This window comes from Pavona decussata, unplaced genomic scaffold (assembly GCF_977016875.1).
Source record: "Pavona decussata unplaced genomic scaffold, jaPavDecu1.1 SCAFFOLD_37, whole genome shotgun sequence".
Lineage (NCBI taxonomy): Eukaryota > Metazoa > Cnidaria > Anthozoa > Scleractinia > Agariciidae > Pavona > Pavona decussata.
The window spans coordinates 4,368,844-4,395,186 of record NW_028145459.1 but is presented as its reverse complement, the minus strand read 5'-3'; the positions used below and the strand labels follow the sequence as shown (position 1 = coordinate 4,395,186).

Genomic DNA, 26,343 nt, shown 5'->3' with positions numbered 1-26,343 from the left:
CGGAAAAATTTTGTTATGAAGTTGACGCCTCACTCCTGACATGAACACCGCTGATCACGAAGGTGTCGGGCGATGTCGGATTCCCACCTGCCGAGACTGCCGAATAATACGTGGCGCAAAACTCTCTGAAACTAGAAGAGGACAACAAGAGTAACAAGGCTATTATGGAGCAAAAGAGTGTTAAGAGTTTGCAAGGTATGTTGAAACTTTGTTTAATGCAAAGTAAGAACTCTACAAGCCAAGTTTTTAGGTAAAGCGTCCGATGCGCCATTCTGATAATTAAGCTTATACTAAGCATAAACTTACACTGTAGCTTAATTTCTCCGAAGCTGAGGGATCAGTGCTCATAGATTCGGTCGAGGTTCAAGCAATGGACTTAACTCTAATATTATACCTACTTTTTTGTAGTTATTGATTAATCGGAAAATGCAAAGGATGCCTTCCAAGATCACGGGCCAAATGTTGCTTTAATTACAACTTTCGTTTAATGCGGAAGTGGAGGACATTCACCGATGCATTTTACAGGTCACCGAAGCGTAATATAAGAGTTTGAATGGCATTTAAATTCGATCGAAAATTAAACAACAATATTCCCTCGACAACCTACATATTAGAATTAATATGAAAAAGCTCACCCGGTATGTTTTGAGCACCAGCGTTTTCAAGGCTTCTCGGAGCTTTCGAAATCCGTTTTGAGCAGTTTATCGCTCAGCAGCTGGTGCACTTACACGGGGCATAACATGTCGATAATTTCAAAAGTCGATAAACATTGATCGTTGTCGATCGAATTCCATACTAATCAATGAACAAATATCGGAAATTGATAAAAAATTGATCGCAAGATTTCTTGGGGTTTATGCACCTATCATCAGCCATCCCCTGGGGGGAAGGGACCCCGGGCAATGGCGGAGACTTTGTAAAGGATCCTGTCGAAGTTCATAATTTCCCCCTCCTTAATGGGGACAAAGAGTAGTCAAAGTTAAGAAATTCTCCCTCCCAGAGGGGGATCATATTGAACAGTATGAAGCCAAAGTGAACTTAATGACTAGAAAACAGTACTTGATTAAAAATAATAAGCAACAGTGTTCATGTCAATTAACTTTTTTTACATGTTCATTTATTCACAACTGCTGCCAAAACTACAAATATTTATACAAAAAAGATTATTTTTTTACATGGTTTTCTCACAACTTCAACATGATTTTCATCTTGCTGCACAGCCAGCTTATCAATATTATGTGTCAAATTGTGGTGCTTATACACAGTACCGCTGCCAACCTCGTTCCGAGGGTCTCTCCTCTTAAGGTTGTACCTCTGCTATGTTGGCTTGGACTTGCACAGAATGTTTATCACAATACTGACGACCATTTGAGTCAAGTATATTCTCTACAATTAAATTGTCACATGGTAAGAATTTGCAGGCAAACAATAGATTAAAAACATTAGCGAGAGAGCTGCACAGACTTGTCACTCTTAGTTTACAAAGTCCCCTGTTTTCCCCGTGGCGCAAGGCTTTTGGAAACCAAACCTTCCTCATTAATCCCCCACCTCCAGGGTAAAATAATCGTTTAAATCTCCCATAAAGTCCCCATATAAAGTTGTATATGCCCGGGGTCTCCCCTACAGGGGATGGACGATGATAGGTGCATATTTACCTAAAATCCGGAAACCGGAAACTGGAAACCGGAATCCGGAATAAAAAAAAAATTAAAATTCCTCAACATGAAAATTTCAACGCTGGTTAGAGTCACTTGGGAAACAGTTTTTATAGCTTTTGAAAAATATATCAGTCAGAGAGCCCAGAGAAATTTAAGTTTGCCTTAGATTTCAATTGCTTTAAGGCAGTTGAGCCACTCATTTGGAATAAAGGTTCCCAATCTTCAAACATACTCCTAAATACCCCCACGCTTCTTCCTACTCGTTAACGTTTCCTACTGCCATAGCACGTAGAGAAACAATGAAAGGTAACTAGAGAAAAGAGTCAGCGTTGCGTTTATCACTCATCAACTCTTCGCAAGACTCACTGTTTGGCATAATAATATAAAAAGTCTTGAAACATGTCAGTATGGGGGGCGGCTTAAATTTCATCTAAAAAAAGCTTCAAATTGGCACTGACCCTGGATAGACAGCAGGCAAAGTTTAATTTATTCATTTATCAACTCGTCCATCCGTCCGTTCGTGCGGTCATTCGTTCATTCATTCATTCATTCATTCATCTCACTCGCTTGTGGTTCTGTCATGCCTGCCAGCATACATTTGTACTTTCAGTCATGTATGCATGTATTCATTTATGCACCTTTTTACAAAAGAGTGTCGAGCTGCCGGTACAAAGAAAATGTTTTATGTCGATGGCCTTTTTTGAAATACAGTAAGAACTTCAGGAGCCTGCAGTGAACGATTTCCCATAATTTAGTAATCACAATAGCAGGATGTAGTTACCTTGGAAGCTGTAGATCTATTGATTTTTATTTAGAGGTAATAAGTTTAAATATTTTAAGCCCCATTCCCACCCTTATATGCCCAAACAATTTGTTGAGCCGTAATATACGTTATAGTCACAATGTTAATTTAAAGATATATTTCCATCGTCACCATTGTGAATGCGTTAATTTGCCTACTGTACCTGTCAAAACACCACCAATCTCTCTCTCCCCTAGCTCTTCCGAATGAACGAAAATCCCCTACTCACAAGCCAATCAGCATACGGCAAGCTACACAGAAAAAGAAAAATAGAAAGAAAAGAAAGTCTTTCCTGATTTACGGATTTTGTGTATTTGATTTTATAAACATAGATAGGTGTCATTCTGGTGTGTTTTAAAGTTTTATGCTTTAAAGGGACTGCCTTAGAATACTAACACCATAGGCTAATAACTGCAGCAATTGAAATTTTAGGCAAACTTTTGAAAACTTCACCGACTGATATTATAATTTTTCAAGAGCTACTAAAACTGTTTCCCAAGTGACTTTAACCTTAATTGTTGAAATTTTCATGTCGATTAATTTTCATTTTTGTTTTTTTTATTCCGGATTCGTTATTCCAGATTCTGGTTTCCCGTTTCCGGTTTCCTGATTCCTGGTTTTAGATAAACCTGATTTCTTGTGATTATCGTTTTTGATGAATTTTCAATGTTAACATTCGATTTGATCAATTTTAATTGACAAGTATCTAAATATGAAAAAGACGTATGGCGGGAGATAAGACTGCAGCCGTACGCGGACTAACAAAGTGAGAGCCAATCGGCCATAGCAGGACTTCCTTTAGCCCGGATTCAGTACACTGTACTAGAAGCTCAAACAAAAATGAGGAGCAGCAAAATAACTCTATTCGCATCAAATCTCCAAAATATTCTTAAATGTTAGTTATTTTTAGAAAAACACGGCTCAGGGAACATCAGTTTTATTACAGGGAACAAAATCGAGCATGGTCGAACAGTTTAGCATGCGTACTGCTGGAATGAAATAATGTTAACTATTTCTCAAGGTAAACATCCTAATTTCTACGGTGAATAGCCACAACACTTACAACAAACCAGTTGCATGGTTGCTCAGTTTTTATTAAACTTTATTGCCCTACAGATTAACTTTAGAGCTGTTTAACACTTCTATAAGTTGCTGTTCGAGGTATCTGATTTATTGGCTTCGTTAATTTCGCGACCGATTAAAAATTGGCCCAATTTCTGTCGATAGCAATTGAAAGTCAGTTTAAAATCTTGTGATTATCGACAAATAAAACTTGTTGATCGATATCGAGTACTATCAACTAATCAACTAGGTTTTTGATGATAGATTTCGATTGACATGTTACGCCCTGACTTGCAGCACTGTACTATGTTATGCACCTGTCATCAGCCTTCCCCTGGGGGGACCCCAGGCAAGGGAGGGGACTTTGTAAAGGATCCTGTCGAAGTTTGTAATTTCCCCCTCCTTAATGGGAACAAAGAGTAGTCAAAGTTATAAAGAAACTCTCCCTCCGAGAGGGGAATTGTATTGAATGGTATGAAACCACAGTAAACCTGAGACTACAAAATTATAATTAATTAAGATGACCCAGCTCACCTGACTAGAAAACAGTACTTGACTTAAAAATAATAAGCAACAGTGTTCATATCAATTAAAATTTCACTTGGTCATATATTCACAACTGCTGCCAACACTCCAATACAAAAAAGGTTATATTTTACATGGTTTTCACACAATTTCAACATTTCATCTTGCTGCATGGCTGAGCTTATCAATATTGTGTAAAATCGTGATGCTTATACACAGTACTATTGCCAACCTCATTCCCAGGGTCTCTCCTCTTCAGGTTGTACCTCTGCTGTGACTAATACTTTGTTTAAAATGCAATATAGTTTCGAAGCTTTAACGGGTTTGGAATTAGGGACAAAAGCCAAGGCGTAAAAATAGCAAATGTCTTGAACTTTCACAGAATGTTTATCACAATACTGATGACAATTTGAGTCAAGTATATTCTCTTCTACAATTAAATCGTAATGTGGTATGAAATTTGCAGGTACTATACAATAGATTAAATTGGCATAAGGGAAAGAGTTGCACAGACTTGTCACTCTTACACATGTAGTTTACAAAGTCCAGTGTTTTCCCCTTGGTGCAAGGCTTTTAGAAACCAAACCTCCCTCATTTCTCCCATCTCCTGGATAAACTAATTGTTCAAATCTCCCAAAAGTCCCTACATGAAGTTGTATTTGTCCCTCCCCCCCAGGGGATGGCCGATGATATGTTTTAATTTCATGTAATTTTTTATCATGGTACTTCATCTACCGTGGATAATTTATCTTGACGGATGATCCATCCGAAAGCCTGTATTCCTGTATTTTACACAGACAAATATATCAGACAAACTAAGTGTTCTTTACCCAAGTTTGTCCCAGACTACTACTATACTAGGCAGATGATTCGTCTTGATGGATTCATGATCTGTCTAGGGGATGAACCATATCATCCCTAGTATAAATTGAGCCATTTAAACATATAGTACACTTTTGTGCATGCACCACCTGCTGAGAGATAAACCACTCAAAATGGCTTTCGAAAGCTCCCGATCTGAGAGGCCATGAAAACACAGCAAAACATAAATTTGTTTTAGCAGGTAGCTCGCTTGCTACCTGAGGAGATAAAACTAACCTACCCGGATTGCAATATTACATATGTGCGGTACTTTAACACGCATGCAGGATTTTTACTTAATTAACTACTTGTATTAAAGCCTGAAGTATTTTTTACTTATACATACATGGTTGCAAAACCGTAACACTCGGGAGACCTCAATCACAGCACAAGCTTGTCTGCCAGCCCCAGAACCTGGTTTATGATTTAAAGACAAACATCACCGACCTGCTGATGCTTCCCTATTATAATTTTTTTAGGTTTTCAAGGGAATATTGTTGGTTCAGTTTCAGTCAAATTTTAACGCCATACAAACTCTTATATTACGCTTTAATTTGGTGCCGGTGATTTTAGCTGAAAAATTGTTGTGCGCAGTTGGCAGTGTATTAATTTTGTACTATGTGAGTTTAAATTAAGGCGAATGTTTGATCAGTTGATATATGGTAACATTTCGAGCATTTAATAGCCTTAATGTGTCAGAGCAAATTATTAAGGAATTGTGGGTTGTATTATTAATTAATATGGCTTTAGTTATTAACTTACTGTACTGTTTTTGTCATGCGACAATAGTTTCAAGCTAAACTTCATTTTCCAAATCCAAGCACTCTTAATCCCCAGGGAATGAATTAATGCTTTTCATTCAACTTATTTATAATTGTCCTCCACAGTAGCATGCTCCCATCAATAGCATAGCTCTGCTGCCCACTCCATAAACCACATGCAACTCACAATATTATTCCTTGATTTGCTCTGACAAAGGACATTGCTGCTGAAGTTCCCTAATTTGTTGGGGAGGGGAGGGGGACGTAATTGTGAGGGTAACTCTTGAATTTTTTATAAAGTTCTATATTTTGTGGCCAAAGTAAAGTGAAATTAAGTTGCTTTAATTTGATTACGCATAAGTGAATAAATATGGTGTAGTGCTGGCTCAATGCAAGGTTACTTTTGTAGTATTTAATTTTTTTTTTTTTTCAGCTAGTTGTTACATAGCATGTTGACATATTTTACTTGGAGCAATCAGGTTTTTATTGGATTGAATATTATAAAAATGCATGAACCACTGCATTATATTACTCAGCGGATGTTGTTGAGGGCCGGTATGCAAATCAGGCCAATCTTCAGTGTTTAATTACTTAATTACTTACCTGGTGGATTAAATTTGACACCAAATGAAGGAATGAAATTTATCACAAAGTGAGATTGCCCATTATTGTCATCTTGAGTTATGTTCTTCTTCCTTTCATACTTGATAGTTTTCATTGGCATCCAGAGAGACCATTTCTTAGCTCTTTAACTGTATTTTGTTGACAAGTAGATTCTTTCGTTGCAATTCAAATGTCGCACTTAATCGTGGTGCCAAATATTCATCCTTAATGATCAGCATGAATTTTCTTAAAAGTACTCAATATACCTGATGTCAATTCTTGCAAGGGTCAAGTCAAGACTGTTGACTTTTAACCAGTACTGTATTTTGTGGGAATTTGATTTCTGTCTGATCTGAACCTAACCTTGTACATGTACAGTATCCAGCCTCCAAATCTCAATCTTAAGCAGTTGCACCAGAAAGCACTCAAAAGGAGTTTGCCCATGCACATTAAGCAAAAGAATTGCAAAGAACTGATGCAAGTCTTTATGAGGAAATTTTTTGTAAATTACAAAATTTCAATGGTTTATGTCATGGGGTTCTAATGTTCTTAGTATGAAGCGCTAAGAACCCATCTTTAAGTTTTCAACCTATTCGGGAACCATTTATTTTCACACCCCGTATTTTCTTTTGCTCTGTAATTCATGTAATACAGACCTCTCGCCATTGGCATGCCTTAAACTGCAACTTATACGTGTATAAGCCCTGGGCTTATACATGTGTTGATGGAAATATGTTTTTCATTTACTGGTTTTTAATTAAGCTTTAAAACGTCAATATTTGGAACAAAATTGAAACTAACAACAGGAACAAAACTAGAGGGGGGCAATCAGATGTATATTTTTGGTTTACAGATAGATGGGCCTATAACCTGGGGGCTTATAAGCCGCAGTTTACGGTACATAATTTCCTTATGATTGTTTTGAACAACTTTTAAGTCACACAGTTTTTATGAAAGCCCTGTGGTTTTCTGTGAAACATATCTTGCGCGCCCAGCTGCCCAGTAATATATACTTAAATTATATTGAAGGACAACTCCTATTTGGCACTATAATTATACTTAATTCTGACATACACGTACATGTGCAATTGTCAATTTTTAATTTTAAGTATGCACATTTAAAATTTGAATATGGTACACTATAAATATATAGTCAGGAGGCAGATCGCAAAAAAAAAAAAAAGATTTTCGTTAAACATTTTGGTTAGAAGCGGGAAACGTAAGTCTACTAGTTCAAAGTAGTGTTGCGCGGTTTATGACTGCACAGGAAAAGCAGATCTTACCAAGGGTTATTGGAATCCAAAAGGAGAATAATTTCCTTTTTGGGGGTTAAACCACGCATTTTTTGGTCTGAGCTAGCAACAAAAATTCTAAAAAACGGCAAAAATAGAAAACAGTGTATGGAATTTTTTTGCAATTTGAAGCTTAATTATCTCTGAAAAATGCCTGGTTACCCCTAATTTTCTTTTCAGATTCCAATAACCCTTGCGAAGACCTGCTTTTCCTGCGCAGTTGTAACCGCGCAAGGATATCTATGTTTTAGCAGGCACAGCCGTTAAGAAACCTGACTTTCTCGGAGCATCACGAGATGTGCAGAATGACTATGCGCAATAGCAAATTAAACACCATCCTTAAAATCTTTGTTTTTCCGCCCTGATTATAAGAATATTGCTGTTTCCACCACGACATTTCAATTTGGACTTTGGCCGGTAAGAGTGGTTTTCTCCCCGGTTCTCTCTCCTGTAACATGGAAATGAGGCTGGACCTAGAAAACTCTCAAAGGCAGTGAGTTTTCTAGGTCCAGCTTCATCTCCATGTTGCAGGACTGAGGGCTTGGAAGAAAACCCCTCTTAATGGCCAAAGTCCGAAGATTTCAAGGTGGAAACAGCAACATTCAGCTTCTACCCATAATGTTTTCTGAGATAGTGCCTCCTGACTAATGTGCAATATCGCCACATACATGTAATTAGGGCTGAAGTCGTATCTCGTTACTCCCAAGTTCAAGTCCTGGACCATGCTTAATGTTATCATCATCATCATCATCATCATCATCATCATCATCATCATCATTATCATCAATCAAGGCTAGCGCTGTTGCCTAAGAAAAATGATAAGGAGCCAAAGCTGAGAAGTTAGGAGCTCAGCATGTGAAGTGTTAGCTGGTGATGCTGCAAAAAGTTGAGGCACATTTTCTTAGGCGCCCAGGCTACTGGGTTCCTGTTAGGCAGCAGCTTTCATTATATTAGTCAAACATTGAATGTTTTTGCAACACAGTACAGAATTTGCGCATAGTATTCAACTGTGCCATACCCCTAAATTGAGACAATGCAAAGCCATACAGTTTAAATGTAAAGTAATTACATGTATGTGAATTAATGGGTTTAATTTTATTAATTACTAAATAATATAAATTAATTAATAATGCTTTAGAAATACACAGGCAAGTAAAAACTAGCGATATAATGTTCCGACTTTTGGCGACGTCATGACGCCATTCTCAAGGAATGAATAATATAAGTGAGTTCAACGGAGTAACATCTTAGATTAGCATAATGGAGTAATTTAAATATAAATACTTTGGCGCGGATCGAATCTGTTTGTACATTCAAGCGTGGTCTTAATTGTTTGATGTACAGCATTTCGTTAATTAAACAATCAAATTTGTTCCTGCATTTTTTCAGTACTTTGAAACAGCTAAGGAGGTCTTCAGGGACTGCGCTCGCGTGATCGTTATCATAATGTTTCCGCACAGAGGATGAAGTGCTGTTGTGGCCAACAACGCGCGCATGCAGATGACCACGAGTATAACCAACATAGCTACCTGTATCGCACAGGTTACATTGAAAACGATAAACTACACATTGTTGGTTAACTAGCTGTGGTTAGGGCTCCAATTCTTGGAGGTCTTGGCCAATTTTGCAACTGACAAATACGGGTTGGATTGTGGTTTGGAGCTTAAGACTAAGGTCTTTCAACTGAGTCTTAACCATGTCAGCAGAAACTTGATCCTTAAAGGCCCGTTTACACGTTAAAAGAGAAGGAACGGCTCGGTTAGAAACAAGTACCGGTTCCAGACGAAATCTCCCGTTTACACGTAGAAATTCTGTAATGTACCTAACAGAAAAAGGCACGGTACTTGAGAGCCCCTTGGAACGGGTACGAGACCGTTTACACGTTGTTTTCTTCGAGACCGGTAACGATAGAGCCCGCAATAATTAAACAAAACTGCTTCGATTAGTTGTTCATATGCGCTTACACATACAGTACGCTGTGCGTATCTCCGACTGTCATAGATTTACAAGCACCTTTCTGGTTTCTTCTGAAGAAGAGAACACGAAATTCACGTTTGACAGCGCGAGTGATTCTTCAAAGAAATGCTTCTGAGAGAATGTACCGAATTAGGAAAAAAAACAAGGCTTACGGTTCTCCTATTAACAGCCCTTGTATCGCACTTCACAGTCGCACGGAGCTTGTGGCAAATTCCAAGAACAAGCGCTTGGTTTGATCTTAGCACTTACTCTGACGATCAATGGTATGCTAAACAACTGACGTGGAGAACTATGGGCTCAGAAAAAACGTAACAGAACGGTACCGAAAAAAGGGCGAGCGTTTACATGTTGAAAAGAAAACAAAAATGTGGGTACGGAACCGTTTTTTATCGGTTCCGTTCCGAAATGGGTCCATAGCCGCCTATGGACCTTTTTAGGAACGGGACGGATAAGACTGGAACGGGTCAAGTACCGTTTACACGTCAAATTTTGTCGGAGCCGTTCGTCTTTTTAACTCGTGAATACCGTTTACACGTCAAATTTTGTCGGAGCCGTTCGTCTTTTTAACTCGTGAATGCGCGTAGCGCAATGAACGAGTTATAGCGATAGCTGGCTTTTGACTTGGTTGGTTGGTTGGTTGGTCGGTCGGTCGGTTGGTTGGTTTTGTCGTTAACTTTCGGGCGTGCGCAGTGAATGAGTTTTAAATTCAATTAGTGGAAAAAACACGCGAACATTTACTGTTCACGGCGCATCAGGAAATTCTTATTCAATATGTAGAGAATAATTTGACGATCATTTAGTGCAAGAATGGAGATTTTTCGTTCAATCTGAGCAAAGTTACAAGTTTTTTCAGTTTTTCAGAAAGTCCGGGGTCGTAAACTCAATTAGTGAAAAAAAAAACCGTGAAAAGTTCTTCACGACGCGTCAGAATTCTCTCATTCATTCTGTAGAGAATAATTTGACAATCATTTTAGTGTAAAAATGGAGATTTTTCGTTGAATCTGAGTAAAGTTATAGGATTTGTTCGTTTTTTTCTACAAAGTGCGGATTCTTTTAAGAATTAAAAATAATTTAATTTAGAAATAATTTAATTTGTCAGTTTTCACGCGAAAGCGGAACGTGCCATGTCACGCATCATTGACGTCGTAAACAAAATTATGCAAATTTCTGGTGAAATGAACACTTTAAGATCTTGTCAGCTTTCATAGAGGTTTCAAAGGTAAAAAATGTTTCATTTTCGAAATTTACAACTGGTAATTTATGGGAAAGCAAAAGGACGCGGTCGATAAATAATTCTTATTTAGCAAGAGCTTGTCATAGTTCATTATTTTAACTTGGGGATTGCGTGGACTGAACTCCAAAGGAAAAATATCACGCATTTATATCGGGCATGAAATGTAATGCGATACTTTGTTGAACAGATTTCCCTTTGTGAGATCGGCTTGCCCTACAATAATTTTGTAATTTTAATTCCCAAAAAAACTTCACTTGCCCATCGGGCAAGTGATGGTTAGAATCCACTAGCCCGATCGCGAAATCCAGTAGCCCCGGACTATCGGGGACACGAATTTGCATGACGTAGCTGCACATGGCATGCTTCTATAAACTTTGAATAAAAAAACACGTGATTTTTTTCAATCGGCGCATCAGAATAATCGCTTATTCAATCTGTACAGAATAATTTGACAATCATTTTTATAGTACAGGAATGGTCATTTTTCGTTACATAATCGGGCAAAGATATAATTTCTTTTAGCTTTCGAGGAAGTTTCCGTAGCCGTCTAAATTTCAATTACTATGTGTCATCTGCATTCACGAGTTGGCTCACAGGAGCCTTTGATTATCCGTGCCGTTCCAATTTTTTTAGTCGTGTAAACGGCCCTTAAAAGGAATGATCATTCGGGTCACGTCTTTTTCCATTACTGGCGAGGGCTGCGGTGTCTGCTGGTCAGCAACTCTCGAGTTGATAAAGGTGTTAATGGTGGAGTTGATGAGGTGTAGAGGGTACTTTAGGCGCGAAAACACAGACTTCAAGCGTTCACACTCGTCCGAAAAATAACTCCATGACGAGGATAACTGGTGAGCACGATCCAGCATAGTTGTTAGTAAGCTTCGTTTGTACCGGTTGTCTACATGTACTGTGCAAAAGTAATGAGAGCGAATTTGACTCTGGTAATGGAGAAGTAAGCCGGTATTAGTAGCTTTCACGTAAACCCTGGTCTCAATTTGGGGCGCTCGATTTAAGAGCTGGGTTCCGAGAAAGGGGAGCATCCCAGGGTTTACGTGAAACCTACTAATACCGGCTTACTTCAACATTACCAGAGTCACGTAGACAACCGGTACAAACGAAGCTTATTAACAACTACGCTGGATCGTGCTCACCGGTTATCCTCGTCATGGAGTTATTTTTCGGACGAGTGTGAACGCTTGAAGTCTGTGTTTTCGCGCCTAAAGTACCCTCTACACCTCATCAACTCCACCATTAACACCTTTATCAACTCGAGAGTTGCTGACCAGCAGACACCGCAGCCCTCGCCAGTAATGGAAAATGACCCGAGTGATCATTCCTTGTAAGGATCAAGTTTCTGCTGACATTGTTAAGACTCAGTTGAAAGACTTTAGTCTTAAGCTCCAAACCACAATCCAACCCGTTTTTGTCAGTCGCAAAATTGGCCAAGACCTCCAAGAATTGGAGCCCTAACCACAGCTAGTTAACCAACAATGTGTAGTTATCGTTTTCAATGTAATCTGTGCGATACAGGTAGCTATGTTGGTTATACTCGTGGTCATCTGCATGCGAGCGTTGTTGGCCACAACAGCACTTCATCCTCTGTGCGGAAACATTATGATAATGATCACGCGAGCGCAGTCCCTGAAGACCTCCTTAGCTGTTTCAAAGTACTGAAAAAATGCAGGAACAAATTTGATTGTTTAATTAACGAAATGCTGTACATCAAACAATTAAGACCACCCTTGAATGTACAAACAGATTCGATCCGCGCCAAAGTGTTTATTTACATTACTCCGTTATGCTAATCTAAGATGTTACTCCGTTGAACTCGCTTATATTATTCATTCCTTGAGAATGGCGTCATGACGTTTTCGAAACGTCGGAACATTATATTGCTAGTTTTTAAATAATATAAAACAGCTACAAACACTGTATGTAATAAAATGGCAATGTCAAATCATTTCATTTTAGCAGAATCAGCGTCAAGTCCCAAACCATCACAACATGAACCAAAACTTGACGTTATTGTGGCCACAGAGGCTCCTGGCTGGAACACAACTGTTAATAGAGTGTTAGCAACTTATTTGGCTAGGAATCCAAGACTTCGTATCAGAGCATTTGTGCCTGAATCTACTTGGAAAGGCAATGAACTCATACAAACATTAAATGTTGAACTTCTTGAGGATAAGAATTTTCCTGGGAATTCACCAGAAGAGCTACTTGGTTATCCGTCCGAAAGTCTTCAAAACGTGGACTTTCTTGTTATGCATTCATATAACAATGTTCTAGCAAAACAAGCTGAAAAGATTTCCAGCCACATGAAATGCAAATGGGTTCATGTAATTCACCAAACATGGCCAGAATTTGTGAAGTTCTGTAAGGAGGTGGAAGGAGCTGTTGTTTCTTTTGTTGGACATGAAATTGAGCATCAAGATGAATACCAAAAGCAGAAAGAAGTGTTAATGAAGGCTGATCTGGTTGTCGCAATTGGACCCAGGGTAGCTAGTTTTTGCAGAACCACCCTGAAATCCTGCAGTAAAGATACAAAAGTCTTGAGCATTATCCCTGGAATTTTTCCTGAATTAATTGGTGTTCATCAGATCCATAAAGATCAAAGGAGATTTAATGTTTTGATCTATGTAAACAGGAACGAATTCTTCAAGCATAAAGGTTGCGACATCACTGCAAGGGCTATCTCGTCATTGCAGGACATGTCATATCACCTTACCGCTGTTGTGGTGTCCCAAAGAAGGGAATCAGAGCTAAAACAGCATTTGATTGATGAAGGCATGGATTCCAGTCAGCTCACAGTGGTATCATTCTTTCATGCCCCTGAAAACTGGGACAACTTTATTAGTAAAGCTGATGTTCTCATCATGCCCTCAAGGGTGGAGGGATTCGGCATGAGTGGTGTCTATGCCATTTCAGCAGATCTTCCTGTCCTAATCAGTGGAGACAGTGGGCTTGGCATGTTCTTGAAGAAGTTAGCCTCTGGACAGAGGCATGTAGTTGATTCTGAAGACCCACAGGTTTGGGCCGACAAGATAAAGGAGGTTCGGGAGAAGGGTCAGCAAGCTGCTGCTCTGGAAGCAAAAATACTCCGGAAGGAATACATGAATGCATTAAGCTGGGAGGATCAATGTAGCAAACTAGTGGATATGATGATGATTAAACATGGTAAGGCTTACAGAATCCTTATATTGTTAAAACTGCGTAGCGTCTTGTTCAGGCAGCACTGCCGAAACGTCGGTGAGCATAAACTAAACTTAATAGCATTAAAGAATACCGAAACCTTTTGTTTACAAAATCCTTAGCTTGAGAAAGGATTTTCCATTAATTATCCGACAAAATAAATAGTTAATATTCTTGTATGACAATCACTATTATGTGACAGAATTTTGTATATGTTTTGGAGATAAAGTTTGTAAACTTAAAATTCAGAAATTATCTTTGTACAGTTTAAAATCATTTTGTCATCACTTTTACATGAAGCTGATTTCATGTAGTATGTAAACCCCTATGGCTGTTCTTCTGTTATAGAGTTCATCAATTAATCTCAGTTAAAGCTGCACATAGTAATGAAAATGCTTTGTTTGATCTACCCAGGTTCACTCTAATCAAAATCACAGCTGTTTTACTGACTTGCTATTTATATTGCTTGTTTAATAGTCCCTTCAGAGATTCTTGCCAGAGGTCCCTTGGCTATCAGGGCTTACAACAAGGCACTTGAACAGGGAATGACCCGTGTTATGAGAGTACCAATCATGCTAATTGGTCAAGAGCGATCTGGTAAGACAAGCCTGAAGAAGTCTTTAAGAGGCCATCTGTTTAATGACGAAGAGGAAAGCACTGATGGAATCGAGAAAGATCCTAACTACTTCAGTGTAACAACTGAGATTTGGAGCACTGGGGAGAAAGATCAGCAGTCAGATTCAGAATCTGAGGTTTCTCTTCATGGTAGAGTTGCACAACTCATGGTGAATGATTTCATGGAGAAAGGGAAGGATGCAGTTGTTCCCGAACTTTCCAACTCAACAAGTATGGAGAGCACTTTCAATTCAAAAAGTGCAGAATCGAAGACACCCAGAATTCACCTTGACAATGATGCACCAGCACAGGATGTTGAACAGACTCAACCACAGTCTCCGTTTGCGAATTTCCAACCTAAACATAATGAGGAAGAATTCAAGAAGCAGCAAGCTAAGCAAGAAGTACCAAATACAACAGCAGCACGTGTTGAGAAATTGCTTAAAGAATCCAAAAAGGAAGAAGAAGACAAAGTTTATTCTAATCTCTGGGATTTTGGAGGACAGTCAGTTTACTATGCCACTCACCCACTCTTCCTCACTGGAAAAGGAATTTATCTTCTGGTACATGACATTAGCAAAAATCCACATGGCAAAGCCACTCCCATTACAAAGCAAGGCACATATAAGCAGAAAAAAGATCATCACTGTAGGAAAACCAATGAAGAGTATCTTCACTTTTGGTTGTCTTCAGTCTTCTCTTTGGCAAATGAAGACCAGAACCACGCAGAGAACTTTGACAGTGGGAAATTACCAAAGAAATTGCCCCCAGTTATCTTAGTTTGCACTCATGCTGACAAACGTGTTGATGCCAGAGAGCTAGCCAGTGAATTATATGGCTCTCTACGGTGTGAGGCACAGCCTTACAATGAACATTTGTCTAAAAGGTACTTTGTTGTGGACAACACCAAGTCAGGAAGTGGCAGTGAGTGCCCAGACATCCAGCGTTTGAGAAATGAAGTACTTGAAGTGGCAAAGCAGCTCCCACAGATGAAACAGTCTATTCCAATCAAGTGGTTACGTTTTGAAGAGGAACTCAAACACAAGGTGAAGAATGATGAGCCATTCATCTCTCTTGACGAAGCAAGAAAAGTTGCAAGTGATGAGTGTGGAATTGAGGATGACGAACAATTTGAAACTTTGCTGAACTTTTTACATGACCAGAGAATTCTGATCCATTTTGACAACACGCCAGAGCTAGATAAAATGGTGATTCTGGACCTTCAGTGGTTGATTGATCTTTTCAGAAAAGTTATAACCGTCAAACGTTATGACCCTACAGCGGATGAAGAACAATTTGAGGAATTGTGGAAAAAGCTCGAGACTGATGGTATCTTAGATGATGAACTTTTGCAAATTGTGTGGAGACCCCTGATTAACAAGGAAACCACAGAAAGCCTGATCGCTGTCATGGAGAAGTTTAGCTTGCTGTGCCACTGGCCTTCCGAGGAGAAGAGGAAGCAATACCTTGTACCATCCATGTTGATGTCCCATCCAGATGAAGTTGCCACCAAGCTTCTCACTATTGCCTTCATTCCTCCTCTTTTTCTGCGATTTAGACAGAGAAGTGAGTACGTTCAAGTGCCTCTGGGGTTGTTCCCACGGCTTGTAGTAAAGTTCTTTGAGTGGTGCATCAACGAAGGATTCAGACCCTTGTACAATCAACTTTACCAGAACTTTGCCAGATTTCCTATCCAACCCAATGGCTACTCAGTAATTCTTTGCAGTCATTCCACCTTCATTGAGATCGTAATTCACAGAGATCCAGATTCTTCCAGTAAAACCTCTGAAGTGGCTATTGGAGGTATAGTGCGAAGGCAGCTAGAATCAATGCTTAAGCGTCAGGAATTCTTTTGGTTGCAATCCATGGAATACGAATTAAGTGTCCTGTGTCCAGTCTGTTGCGAGGAACGTTCAGTCAGCTACTGCCAACAGCATCAAACGAGTGGCTGTGAAAAAGAAGGATGCCTTCACTTCTGGTCTGAGTCCGAGTTGGAGTTGCAAGATCAGCTGCTTTGCGGAAATAACATTTTTGCTGGGTTTGTAGAAGTTAAGGTGGAGGTGTTTATACCCTGGTTCAAATTCCTGGAGTTAAAGGTATGGAACTCTATCATACTGCACAAAACTTTGAACCTCTAAAGTTTCATTTTAGCAATCATGCTGTTGCCCCTTGAGGGTTATCTTTGACAGTTGGCTCAGCCCCATTCAATTTTTTTTATTAGCTATTTATTATAATTTTTTTTATTTCGTGTCCTCTCTAAGTGTACTTTGGTCTATTTCTTCAATTAAGCACCTGTTTATTATTATCATCATCATCATCATCATCATCACCACCATCATCATCATTATTATTATTATTATTATCATTATTATTATTATTTATCAGCAGCGATTTGCTAAAGCAAAGGCATAGAAAAAACCAGGAAAGATTTATTACTCGACGTTGGAGTCATGATGACCCCGAAACGTCGAACTTTCGTCTATTTCTTCAATTTCCTGGTTTCCGGGTTTCTTCAATTTTCCTGATTTTTTCTATTATTATTATTATTATTATTATTATTATTATTATTATTATTATTATTATTATTATTATTATTATTATTATTAATGTCAAGTATGCGAAACACTGGCAGAAATCTTCAGAGTTCAATTAAAGTGTTGCTGTTTACAGTTTTTCATTTGTTGCGATATTAGCAGATAATTTGCGACTTCGTGAGTTTTGCCTACTTTCTGAAAATGTTCTTCTGATTATGCCAATAACGATGAATGATTAATTTTGTACATACCCAGGCACATGAGCTACTTATTTTGAAATACTACGTTAAAAAATCTACTTTTAACATAAGAAAAACAAGCTCCACACACTACTAGTGCACCTATCATCGGCTATCCTGGAGGGAGGGCTGGGGGGAGGACCACAGACAAGTAGGGAGATGTGATTGATAATTTGTTATTATTATTATTATTATTATTATTATTATTATTATTATTATTATTATTATTATTATTATTATTATTATTATTATTATTATTGTCTGTGTATTTCGAAAGCACTATTAATTATTATTATTATTATTTTGCACATAATTTTCCCGAACTGAAGAATAGGTTTATCCAATATTGTGTAAGTACCCTATGTTTACTGGGGCAAAATTTGCGTGCACTTTTGCATAATGGTATATACTCAATTGATTGAATGCTTACATTCAAATATAGCATTGACTGTCTATTTCTAAATTAATAGTTTTCCAAATAAGAATTAAAATATCAAGCAACAAGGTCGTTTATATTGAGCTGTTCGATGAGAATCACATTGACGCCTTCATAGTTTTCTTTTTTAGTTACCAATTGTTCATAGCAGTTTGTTATTAATATTTGTTCCTTTCAACAGGATCCCTGTGTTGACGAATTTCTGCTTTCCTTTGGAGGTGACGTTCTTAGTTATTATTACTTTGACAAGAGACATTACATGTAGCTGCACTAAACCAACCTTTATATTTCTTTGTAATTCACATGCAAGTTGTTTTTGCATCATTCATTTCCAGGAGTGCCCACCCATCCCCCCTCCCCCTCCCTTTCCTCCCCAGGGGAAGTTGAAATGGGATTCCAAGTGACGGGGATGATCGAATGGGGACAAAAATCAAACCCAGAAAAATTCCCTGGACCAAAAATTAACCCCCAAATTTCCTCGCCTTAAAAATTTTCAGAAAGCATGAAATGATATAACACGAAAAAAAAAACATTAGAAATTGAATGTTTGTGTTTGTTTATTCTTCATACCATCTGAAGTTATCTTTTCCGCATCTGGTAGTCATTCTAACAACACTTGTGACACCCAAGAACATCTTCTGTTTCAACAATAACATTATGCAGAATGACAATGCGGCCGGGATAGGCGGGCACTACCACCAATCTTCAGCTTTTTCTGAATACCCCAAAAAATCCCTACTTAAATCAAGCCACCCAAAAAAATACTTGCCAAATTTTCCTACCCGAAAAAAAAAACCGGAATCGAAAATTTCAAACCCAAAAAAAATCCTTCGATCATCCCCGTCACTTGAAATCCGGAGTACCCCCTCCCCCTCTCCCCTGGGCTCAACCCAGACATTAGCTTTTTTAACACAAACTAGCAAGTGCTCCTGCTGTGTTGATCTCCAGGTTCAATGTAAGTGTATTGTATTGAAACCATGCAACTGACCACATGTACAAATGTAATTGTCGTACAGATTCCCAAGTGAAAGATGTGATTGTATCAAAGGTCCACGTTATGGATGACCTAGCTTGCCGACTGGATCAACCAATTTGTCATGAAAAGAGGGAGGTGCCTACAGCTACTCAATATTGGGTGCATCTCGCTGAAGAATTCAAAGTGCCAATTGAAGTTGTGAAAAAGTGCAAGCAAAATTCTGTGAGTAGTCCTAGTAGAAACATGCTGGAATTCCAAGAAGCGTGTGACCCTGACTTTACTGTCAAAAGCCTCAAAGATGGTCTCCACGTTATCCCAAGAAATGATCTTGTAGTGAAGCTGGAACAATGCTGTCTACCAGGTGAGTTTCCTGCTATACCCAAATAGGTTTTTTTCGACCTAAACACAAAGTACTCAACATTAACAATATTTTGTAACATCAGGTGAAATAAAAAACAAACAGATGTAAAGATGGCTGCCAAAATTTACTCCGATAGAATATAGACAACATAATGTTTTTATCTGTGAACTTGAAGCTGATTGTTCTTGAAGACCTCAAACAAATGTTCATTTTCCGTGGGTGGCCATCAGCTGCATGTCTTTTGACAGGAGCCTATAGGAATCATACCCATGACTTTCCGTACGCTAGTTGGATGTCACTACTGGAAGACTCCTCTGTGTCGCCGGCATGCTGGTGACTTTGTACTTATTTTATTGCAAAGCTTATAAAAGACTTACCACCTTTGTTAATCATCTAGCTGGGCACTTTTGTCATTGCTAATCCCAGCAGTACTGCCTGTACCATGAAACACCTAGTAAAATGACTAAGCTCATACCAATCCCCCAGTACCTCAGTGATCAGGGTTTCGAACCGGTATATGAAAGGTCGCGTGTTTGATTGCCATCAGGGATGCAGGTTTTACTTTTTCCCACGTGCAATTACGTTACAATATATTGTAACATCCTCTCATGATTGATCATCATAAATACTTCCTACTCAAGATACGGCAACATTGCAAGACCTCCGTCTGCCCCAGCACCTTGAAACCCTTGACAGCATTTGTCAGGAGTTGGACCTCAACACAGATTGGAAAGTTCTGGGAAAGACGATTAACATTCCTGATACAACACTGCAGCGAATTGAGACTGGCTCTCTCAGCTGTACAAAAACAGTTCTTGACATCATCGAGAAGAGAACCCCCAAGCTGACTGTCAATGAGATGCAAGCTGCCTTAAGAGAAATGCGAAGAGAAGATGTCTGTAGAGTGCTGAACAACTACCTCTCAGGTAATAGTTATTTGCCGTAATATGAAAAGCCAAGGAATGTGTGCAGAGTGTCTGAAGTAGGCATTGAAATCCCCGGGGGGGGGGGTACTTGGGTTCAGTTTTGCTGGGTATATGTGCCGCTGGCCTCTCAGAGCCCCTGCCCCATTATAGTCTTTTTTGTGGCCAGTTATAGACCCCATCTTGGTCACTTTTTGGGAAAATGTAATTTTCGCGATCCCAACTAAGTCACTTTCTATTTATTTTTTTTTTTCTTACCCCAAAAAACCGAAAATGTGCGACCCCATTCTAGTAACTCTACTGAAAATGCAACCCCATTCTAGTCAATATAGTCGTGAAAATGCGACCCCATCCAGCGGCACATCCCCATTAGCCTCTTATAAGGGAGTACCCCCCCCCCCCCCGGGTTGAAATCACCACATCAATAGAAGAGGAGTCGTACTTGCATTGTTGAAAAAAACAAGACCCAGAAATTACACCTTATAACACATTAAGCACCTGCTAGTCCTGCTACACAGACTACTCTTGCCAAAATTGTGAGATATAGTGAAAGTAGTTAACAAGTTTGTTCGTTCTTTGATTCTCTTGTTGTTTTTTATCTACACGTTTCTCACATGTTTGTGTTGTTCATCATGCCCCACAAATTTCCAGTTTAACTAATCAAGTACAATTTTCCACTGAACAGCATTCTCACATATTATAGCACTGATTTAACTTTGGGGTAGGAGTGGGGCTAGGAGAACTCAAGCTATGAGTCTCTAACTATGCACCTACATGTATCATCAGTCATCCCCTGAGGGGGTACCCTGGGAAAAGAAGAGGGGCTTTGTAAGTTCCTTCTTGAACGTGCTAATTTCCCCCTCTTGGAAGGGGGCATAGAAAGATCAAAGTTGAGAAATTGCCCTTCCTAGAGAGTCACTACAGAAAAAATGTGAATTCTCTGGCCAGTCTCTGTGGTCAATATCATCTTCGTTAAGCAGATCACAAGATCACATATATAACATAGGATCATTGGATGAATTTGCATTGCAATACTTGAGCTGGAAAAATCCTGTTTCACCATCATTTACAACAACACTACTTGCTGCAACATGGTTTCTTGTTTTACAAAGGCCTCTATTCCCTGTAGGGTAAGACACAAGAAAGCAAGCTTTCTTTATTTCCCTCTCCTTGCTAGACAAATTATCAATCAAATCTCCCTACTTGTCTGTGGTCCTCCCCCCAGCCCTCCCTCCAGGGTAGCCGATGATAGGTGCACTAGTAGTGTGTGGAGCTTGTTGTTCTTATGTTAAAAGTAGATTTTTTAACGTAGTATTTCAAAATAAGTGGCTCATGTGCTAGGGTATGTACAAAATTAATCATTTATCGTTATTGACATAATCAGAAGAACATTTTCAGAAAGTAGGCAAAACTCACGAAGTTGCAAATTATCTGCTAATAACGCAACAAATGAAAAACTGCAAAGAGCAATTAACACTTTAATTGAAGTCTAAAGATTTCTGCCAGTGTTTCGCATACTTGACATTAATAATAATAATAATAATAATAATAATAATAATAATAATAATAATACATTTATATAGCGTCTTTTCTCAGTGGTCCAAAAACGCTTCACAGAAGGGAAATTATAATTACAAATTGCCTAACTATGACTATTAAATATAAGATGTAATTCATAAAAAGTACAACAACAATATAAATTCAATGTTCCATGTAAGCCCACAAAAAAATGCTCCTTAAGTTTCGGTTTAAAAGCAGAGATATTAATTCCGTTTCATTCCAATGAAATGTTTTTTGTAATGAACAAAATTTAAATAACCTGTACAGAAAATTTTAAGGGTGGGACCCGAGCACCCCTTGTCTCCAAGCTCCATTGTCCCTGTCTCGGGTCTAATTTTGCAACCCTCTGTCTCGCATAACAGAGAGCGCCACAATTGCATCTCTTCAGAGCAACCTAGATTGTTTGGAGGAAGTAACGACCTTGTTAGATAAAGAAACACCAGGAATGAAAAACTGGCTGCATTTTGCTCAGAGGTTTGGTGTGTCTAAAGAACATTGTGACTATTTGAAGCCTAAGGGAAGCCCAGGTCCAACCAAGATTGTGATGGAGTACATCGTTCACGTTAATCCACACCTTACAGTAAAGGAACTTGTCCAAACACTGATGAAAATGCAACGCAGAGATGTTGTGTATTCCTTAAAGAAATTCTTCTGTGGTAAATATGTGTATCTAAACTACTAATTTAATAGTTAAAATATGTAACATTTTTTGTGCAAATTTACCTGAGCAAATTAAACAATACTTCACTCAACGGTCAGTGCACAAACTCACTGACAGTATATTGATTCCATTGATTGACTTAGGAAATGTAACCGTTTTGAAGAGTTGAAATAAGATCACCTAATCAAGTCATTCTTCCTTTATTGTCATTGGTTTTGTGAAGTCAATGGAGTTATACCAGGTGGGATGATTGGCTCCATGCCCAATCCACTCCAATATTTAGGATCAGACAGCGTTGCCACAGCCAAAGAAATGTCAGGGGGGGGGAGGGGAGAATTTTTTCAACGGGCCAGAGAAAAGTCAGGGAATTCTGTATCAAGTCAGACAAATACTAGTTCTATCTCAACGGTCAGTGAAACGTCAGGCAATTATTGTCATTATTATTATTATTATTATTATTATTATTATTATTATTATTATTATTATTATTATTATTATTATTATTATTATTATTATTATTATTTTGGCTATAGCCACGCCCAGGTTTGGGAAAGGGTTGCTTTGTTGGCAAAGGTAATGTTGTCTCAAAAGACGTTTACGAAGGAACTGATTTCTGTGGCTTTATCGCTGGCTTTATGGCAAAGAATTTGTCTTCTTTTGTCCTTGAAAACTGGTTTGTGGTCAGTGAAAAGTAAAGCAAAAGTCAGGGAATTTTGCTGTTGTAATAAGTGGCAAGAGAATGACCCACGACAGGCCTCTGCTCCTTAGCTTACGCAACATGGTTAAATGTGCCAGGGGCTACGATCTTAAAATGACACAACTCTTGACATATGGGTAATTAATAAAGATCCACCACCATAAGAACGTTGCATGCCCGGATAAAGTTATTGTATGCTAATCCCTAGCTAAAGGTAGTTATGGTTGTTGAATTGTTGCAGAATTCATTAAAAAAAAGTTTTATTCGATGCTTTGCATTTTTGTTCAATAATCAAAAATCACATTCTATAAATTTTGTATTTTTGCTCAGATTTTGATTCAACGTTTTTGATAATTCTCTTTACCAATAGATCTTCCAGCGATCGAGCAAGGAGTTGAAGAGATGATGCTAGTGGATGAGAAGCTTGGTAGGGAGGCTGGAGACAACACAGATGGTGACTAAGACAATTTTTAAGTTTGAAAAGACTACCAATTAGCTCAGTAATGCTTAGGGTAACAACTGTGCGATCAAGCAGTTTATTCCTCAGTCTGTATGATGCTTATGATCCTATACTGGCTCCTCAATATCTTTATATCTCGTTTTACTTTAAAAGTAGTGCTGTATAGGCCCAGTGTACCGTTGGCGTTCAACATGACCCTTTCTGCGTGTTTCTAGGACAAACAGAGCACTGCGCGTGCCCCAGCACGGCCACTTGTTCAGGTATCCAGCAAACAAACGGGTAATATACGAAACACGCGGAAAACATATCGCCTTCTAGCATACGAGCAACTCTTTTGGGGTGTGAGAATTGAGCAGCTAAGCGCACCTCCATCTCCGAGGGAGTTTGCTCGCAGGTTACTTCTAGTCTGGACAGGCCAAAAAAAATTTGTATTATATTTACCAATACACTAGAAATATATGTCGATAACTTTAGCATTAAGAACACGCCCATATATGATATATACAAAATCAAAGGGCTCATAGATTATCAGAACATATTTTACAAATTTCAAGCAAGCTTAGGTGAGAAGATTTAAATGTAATTTTTCTTAGTCGAAAGAAGTCGATGAGAAATTTATGAACATTAGTTATGAAAGAAACAATCATTAAGTACAATTTGAATAGAGCGGTTTTCGAATGAGTGTCGAAAGTAATTTCGCTTTTGGTTTGGTTTTGCATTACTACACTCTGTGATTGGTTAACAAACCTCGCGACACTCTCTCAACCAATACGAATCCAAACCAAAACCAATCGTGTTTTGGCCGCACGCGTTTTCCCGCGCTTGGCGCCGGTTACCTGTATTTGCTTGGAATTCTGATTGGTTCGTTGTGTTGTTTACCTCTGTTGCGATTGGCCAGAGTTATTACTTTAGTTTTGGTTTTATAACACTCAATTGGAAACCGCTCTATACGCATATAGGAATTTGTCCCATTTCTTGCCAATGAAAACCAGTACCCCCAATATAACAGAAGACAATTGTGAGTGTAAAATGTATAGCGTAGCCCTGCTGAAGGAAGTAATCACTTTGTTTATCAGTACGTCCAACAAGGTCAAAGCTCTTGCCGGCTTTGTGTAATTATCAATCCGATACGTCCTTACTATGAAAGATAAACACCTCAGTTTAGTATTGTAGTCGAACCGTCCGTTAGCAAACACTACAAGAATTGGGTTTAAATGTCCACTTTCCACTAAATGTTCACTTTCCACTAACAGGAGGTTTTTGTTATCATCGTTAATTAGTATTTTTAGACTGTTCACAGCTCCATATTTTCAAGTGCTTTGGCTGAGTTTCATCTCTGACTATGTTTGACATGTTTATCTCTGCCATCTTGAGTAACATGTCGACCGAAATTTAGGAAGAGAAAAAACCAACCTAAGCGCTTACTTGGGAAAATAGGTTGGGCGGGGGGGGGGGGAAGTTGGGGGGGTTAGGGAGACTGTGGACAGTGTGGAAATCATTGTGTATTTCATATGAATGGCTCCCATGTCCCGGCTCGCAGTGCCGAGTGGGAAGGGTGACTGAGAACTGGAAGTAAATTTATGTGAGAAAGTTATCTTCTTTAGTTAATGCTCAAGTGTGAGCTATTTAAATTTTATTCATCTAATTAGGAGAGCTGTCCCTCTCTGCCTCGGTAGTTTTTAGATAGGGGTTGAAAAATAAACCGTTTTAGAAATTTGAATAGTACTTAAAAGGCCCAGGTCACGCAATTTTAGGAAATTTTAACGCATTGATATTGGTCATAGAACCGAAGGATACCTCAAAATAACTGCTTACATCTACAGAAAAACAAGAAAGCTAAAAAGAAGCGTGGATGGGAAAACGTAGACAAGATTAGAGGGATTGCATTTAAGTGAAGTTCAAGTTAATCTAGATTTTTGCATGAAAGTTTCATTTATAATAATCTGAAATTGTCTTAATTTGTTATCTGGCCGTGATTTCATTAATGAATGAATTTTGTATTTCCGTTTTCACGTTTAGGGCTTAACGAAATGCACACTGTCTAAGATACCATGACCAAACGTCTTTAAATAACACATTTTCACCATGGGATCATTTGACCACAACTATCAGAATCCTTCAGTTTTTGTTTTCTCATGCTAATTAGAGAAATTGTTCTTTGCTCTCCACTGGGATTACAAAATTTGAATTTGAAAAGAAAAGCGAACTGAATAGTTGTAGTTGTAATCAAATGACGCCATCTTGAAAATGGCCTATTAAAACAATACAGTGGAATCTCCATACTCGAGCCCAAGGTCGCACACTCCGGGTGCCAGATTAGTTTCATTTTCAGTGAAACCCGTCTGTAAGAGGCGAAGCCATGAGAGCGAGCTTATCGCGCCATCGACACAGTTATTTTCAGTGTTGAAATTTAAAGAACGGACATTAAAGACGAACATGTTTTCTCATTCCGAGTAAATATGTAGTTTTCCCTTGTTCACTCATTTCAGTTATTTTATCCTGGACAATCCAAACTTTCGATGTTCCGATGTTTGTCACAATTTTCCTGACAATATGCGAGTAATGGGGATTCTACTTTATGGCTGTGGGCATGCTTAAATAATCATAATAATAACATAGAGACGTTATCAGAAGTACATAAGATGATGCATACAGTATACTGTAAACTGCCGCCTTTAAGCCCATGTGCTCATAGTTCCCCAGTTATAGGTTCATTTACATGGAAACAAGAAAATTCTTGAGAATGATGTATTATTTAAAGTGACACAGCCATACTCGGAAAAAGGAAATCCGAATGCTCCTATCAGGAGTCTAACCTAAGACCTTCCGATTACTAGTTCGGATGCTCTCTACCACTGAGCTTCAGGAGACTCGTGAGAGCTAAGGCCATTAACCTAAGTTCATGGGACAAAAATCG

The 26,343-nt window shown here is 38.6% G+C and overlaps 1 protein-coding gene and 1 pseudogene across 2 annotated transcripts; both read left to right on the top strand.

Annotated features, from left to right (window-relative positions):
• Positions 1 to 42: 42 nt before the first annotated feature.
• LOC146484157 (uncharacterized) lies at positions 43 to 24,438 on the top strand. Of its 2 annotated transcripts, none has more exons than XM_085105466.1 (8): positions 43 to 195; positions 12,744 to 13,949; positions 14,442 to 16,675; positions 17,970 to 18,006; positions 18,805 to 19,125; positions 19,767 to 20,051; positions 21,971 to 22,264; positions 23,337 to 24,438. In XM_085105466.1, the coding sequence occupies exons 1-8, from the start codon at positions 165 to 167 to the stop codon at positions 23,426 to 23,428; spliced, it is 4,500 nt and encodes a 1,499-aa protein (XP_084961592.1). In that variant the 5' UTR covers positions 43 to 164; the 3' UTR covers positions 23,429 to 24,438. The 2 variants fall into 2 exon arrangements, with proteins under 2 accessions (XP_084961592.1, XP_084961593.1); XM_085105467.1 differs by having other exon boundaries at positions 61 to 195; positions 12,747 to 13,949.
• LOC146484158 (uncharacterized) lies at positions 11,605 to 12,724 on the top strand (annotated as a pseudogene).
• Positions 24,439 to 26,343: the final 1,905 nt, after the last annotated feature.

Excerpts from the sequence above, each read along its gene's own strand:
- LOC146484157 (XM_085105466.1), top strand. The coding sequence starts at position 165 with ATGGAGCAAAAGAGTGTTAAGAGTTTGCAAG. Across the intron at positions 18,007-18,804 it reads ATTTCTGCTTTCCTTTGGAG|ATTCCCAAGTGAAAGATGTG; the intron begins GTGACGTTCTTA and ends ATTGTCGTACAG. Across the intron at positions 19,126-19,766 it reads GGAACAATGCTGTCTACCAG|ATACGGCAACATTGCAAGAC; the intron begins GTGAGTTTCCTG and ends TTCCTACTCAAG.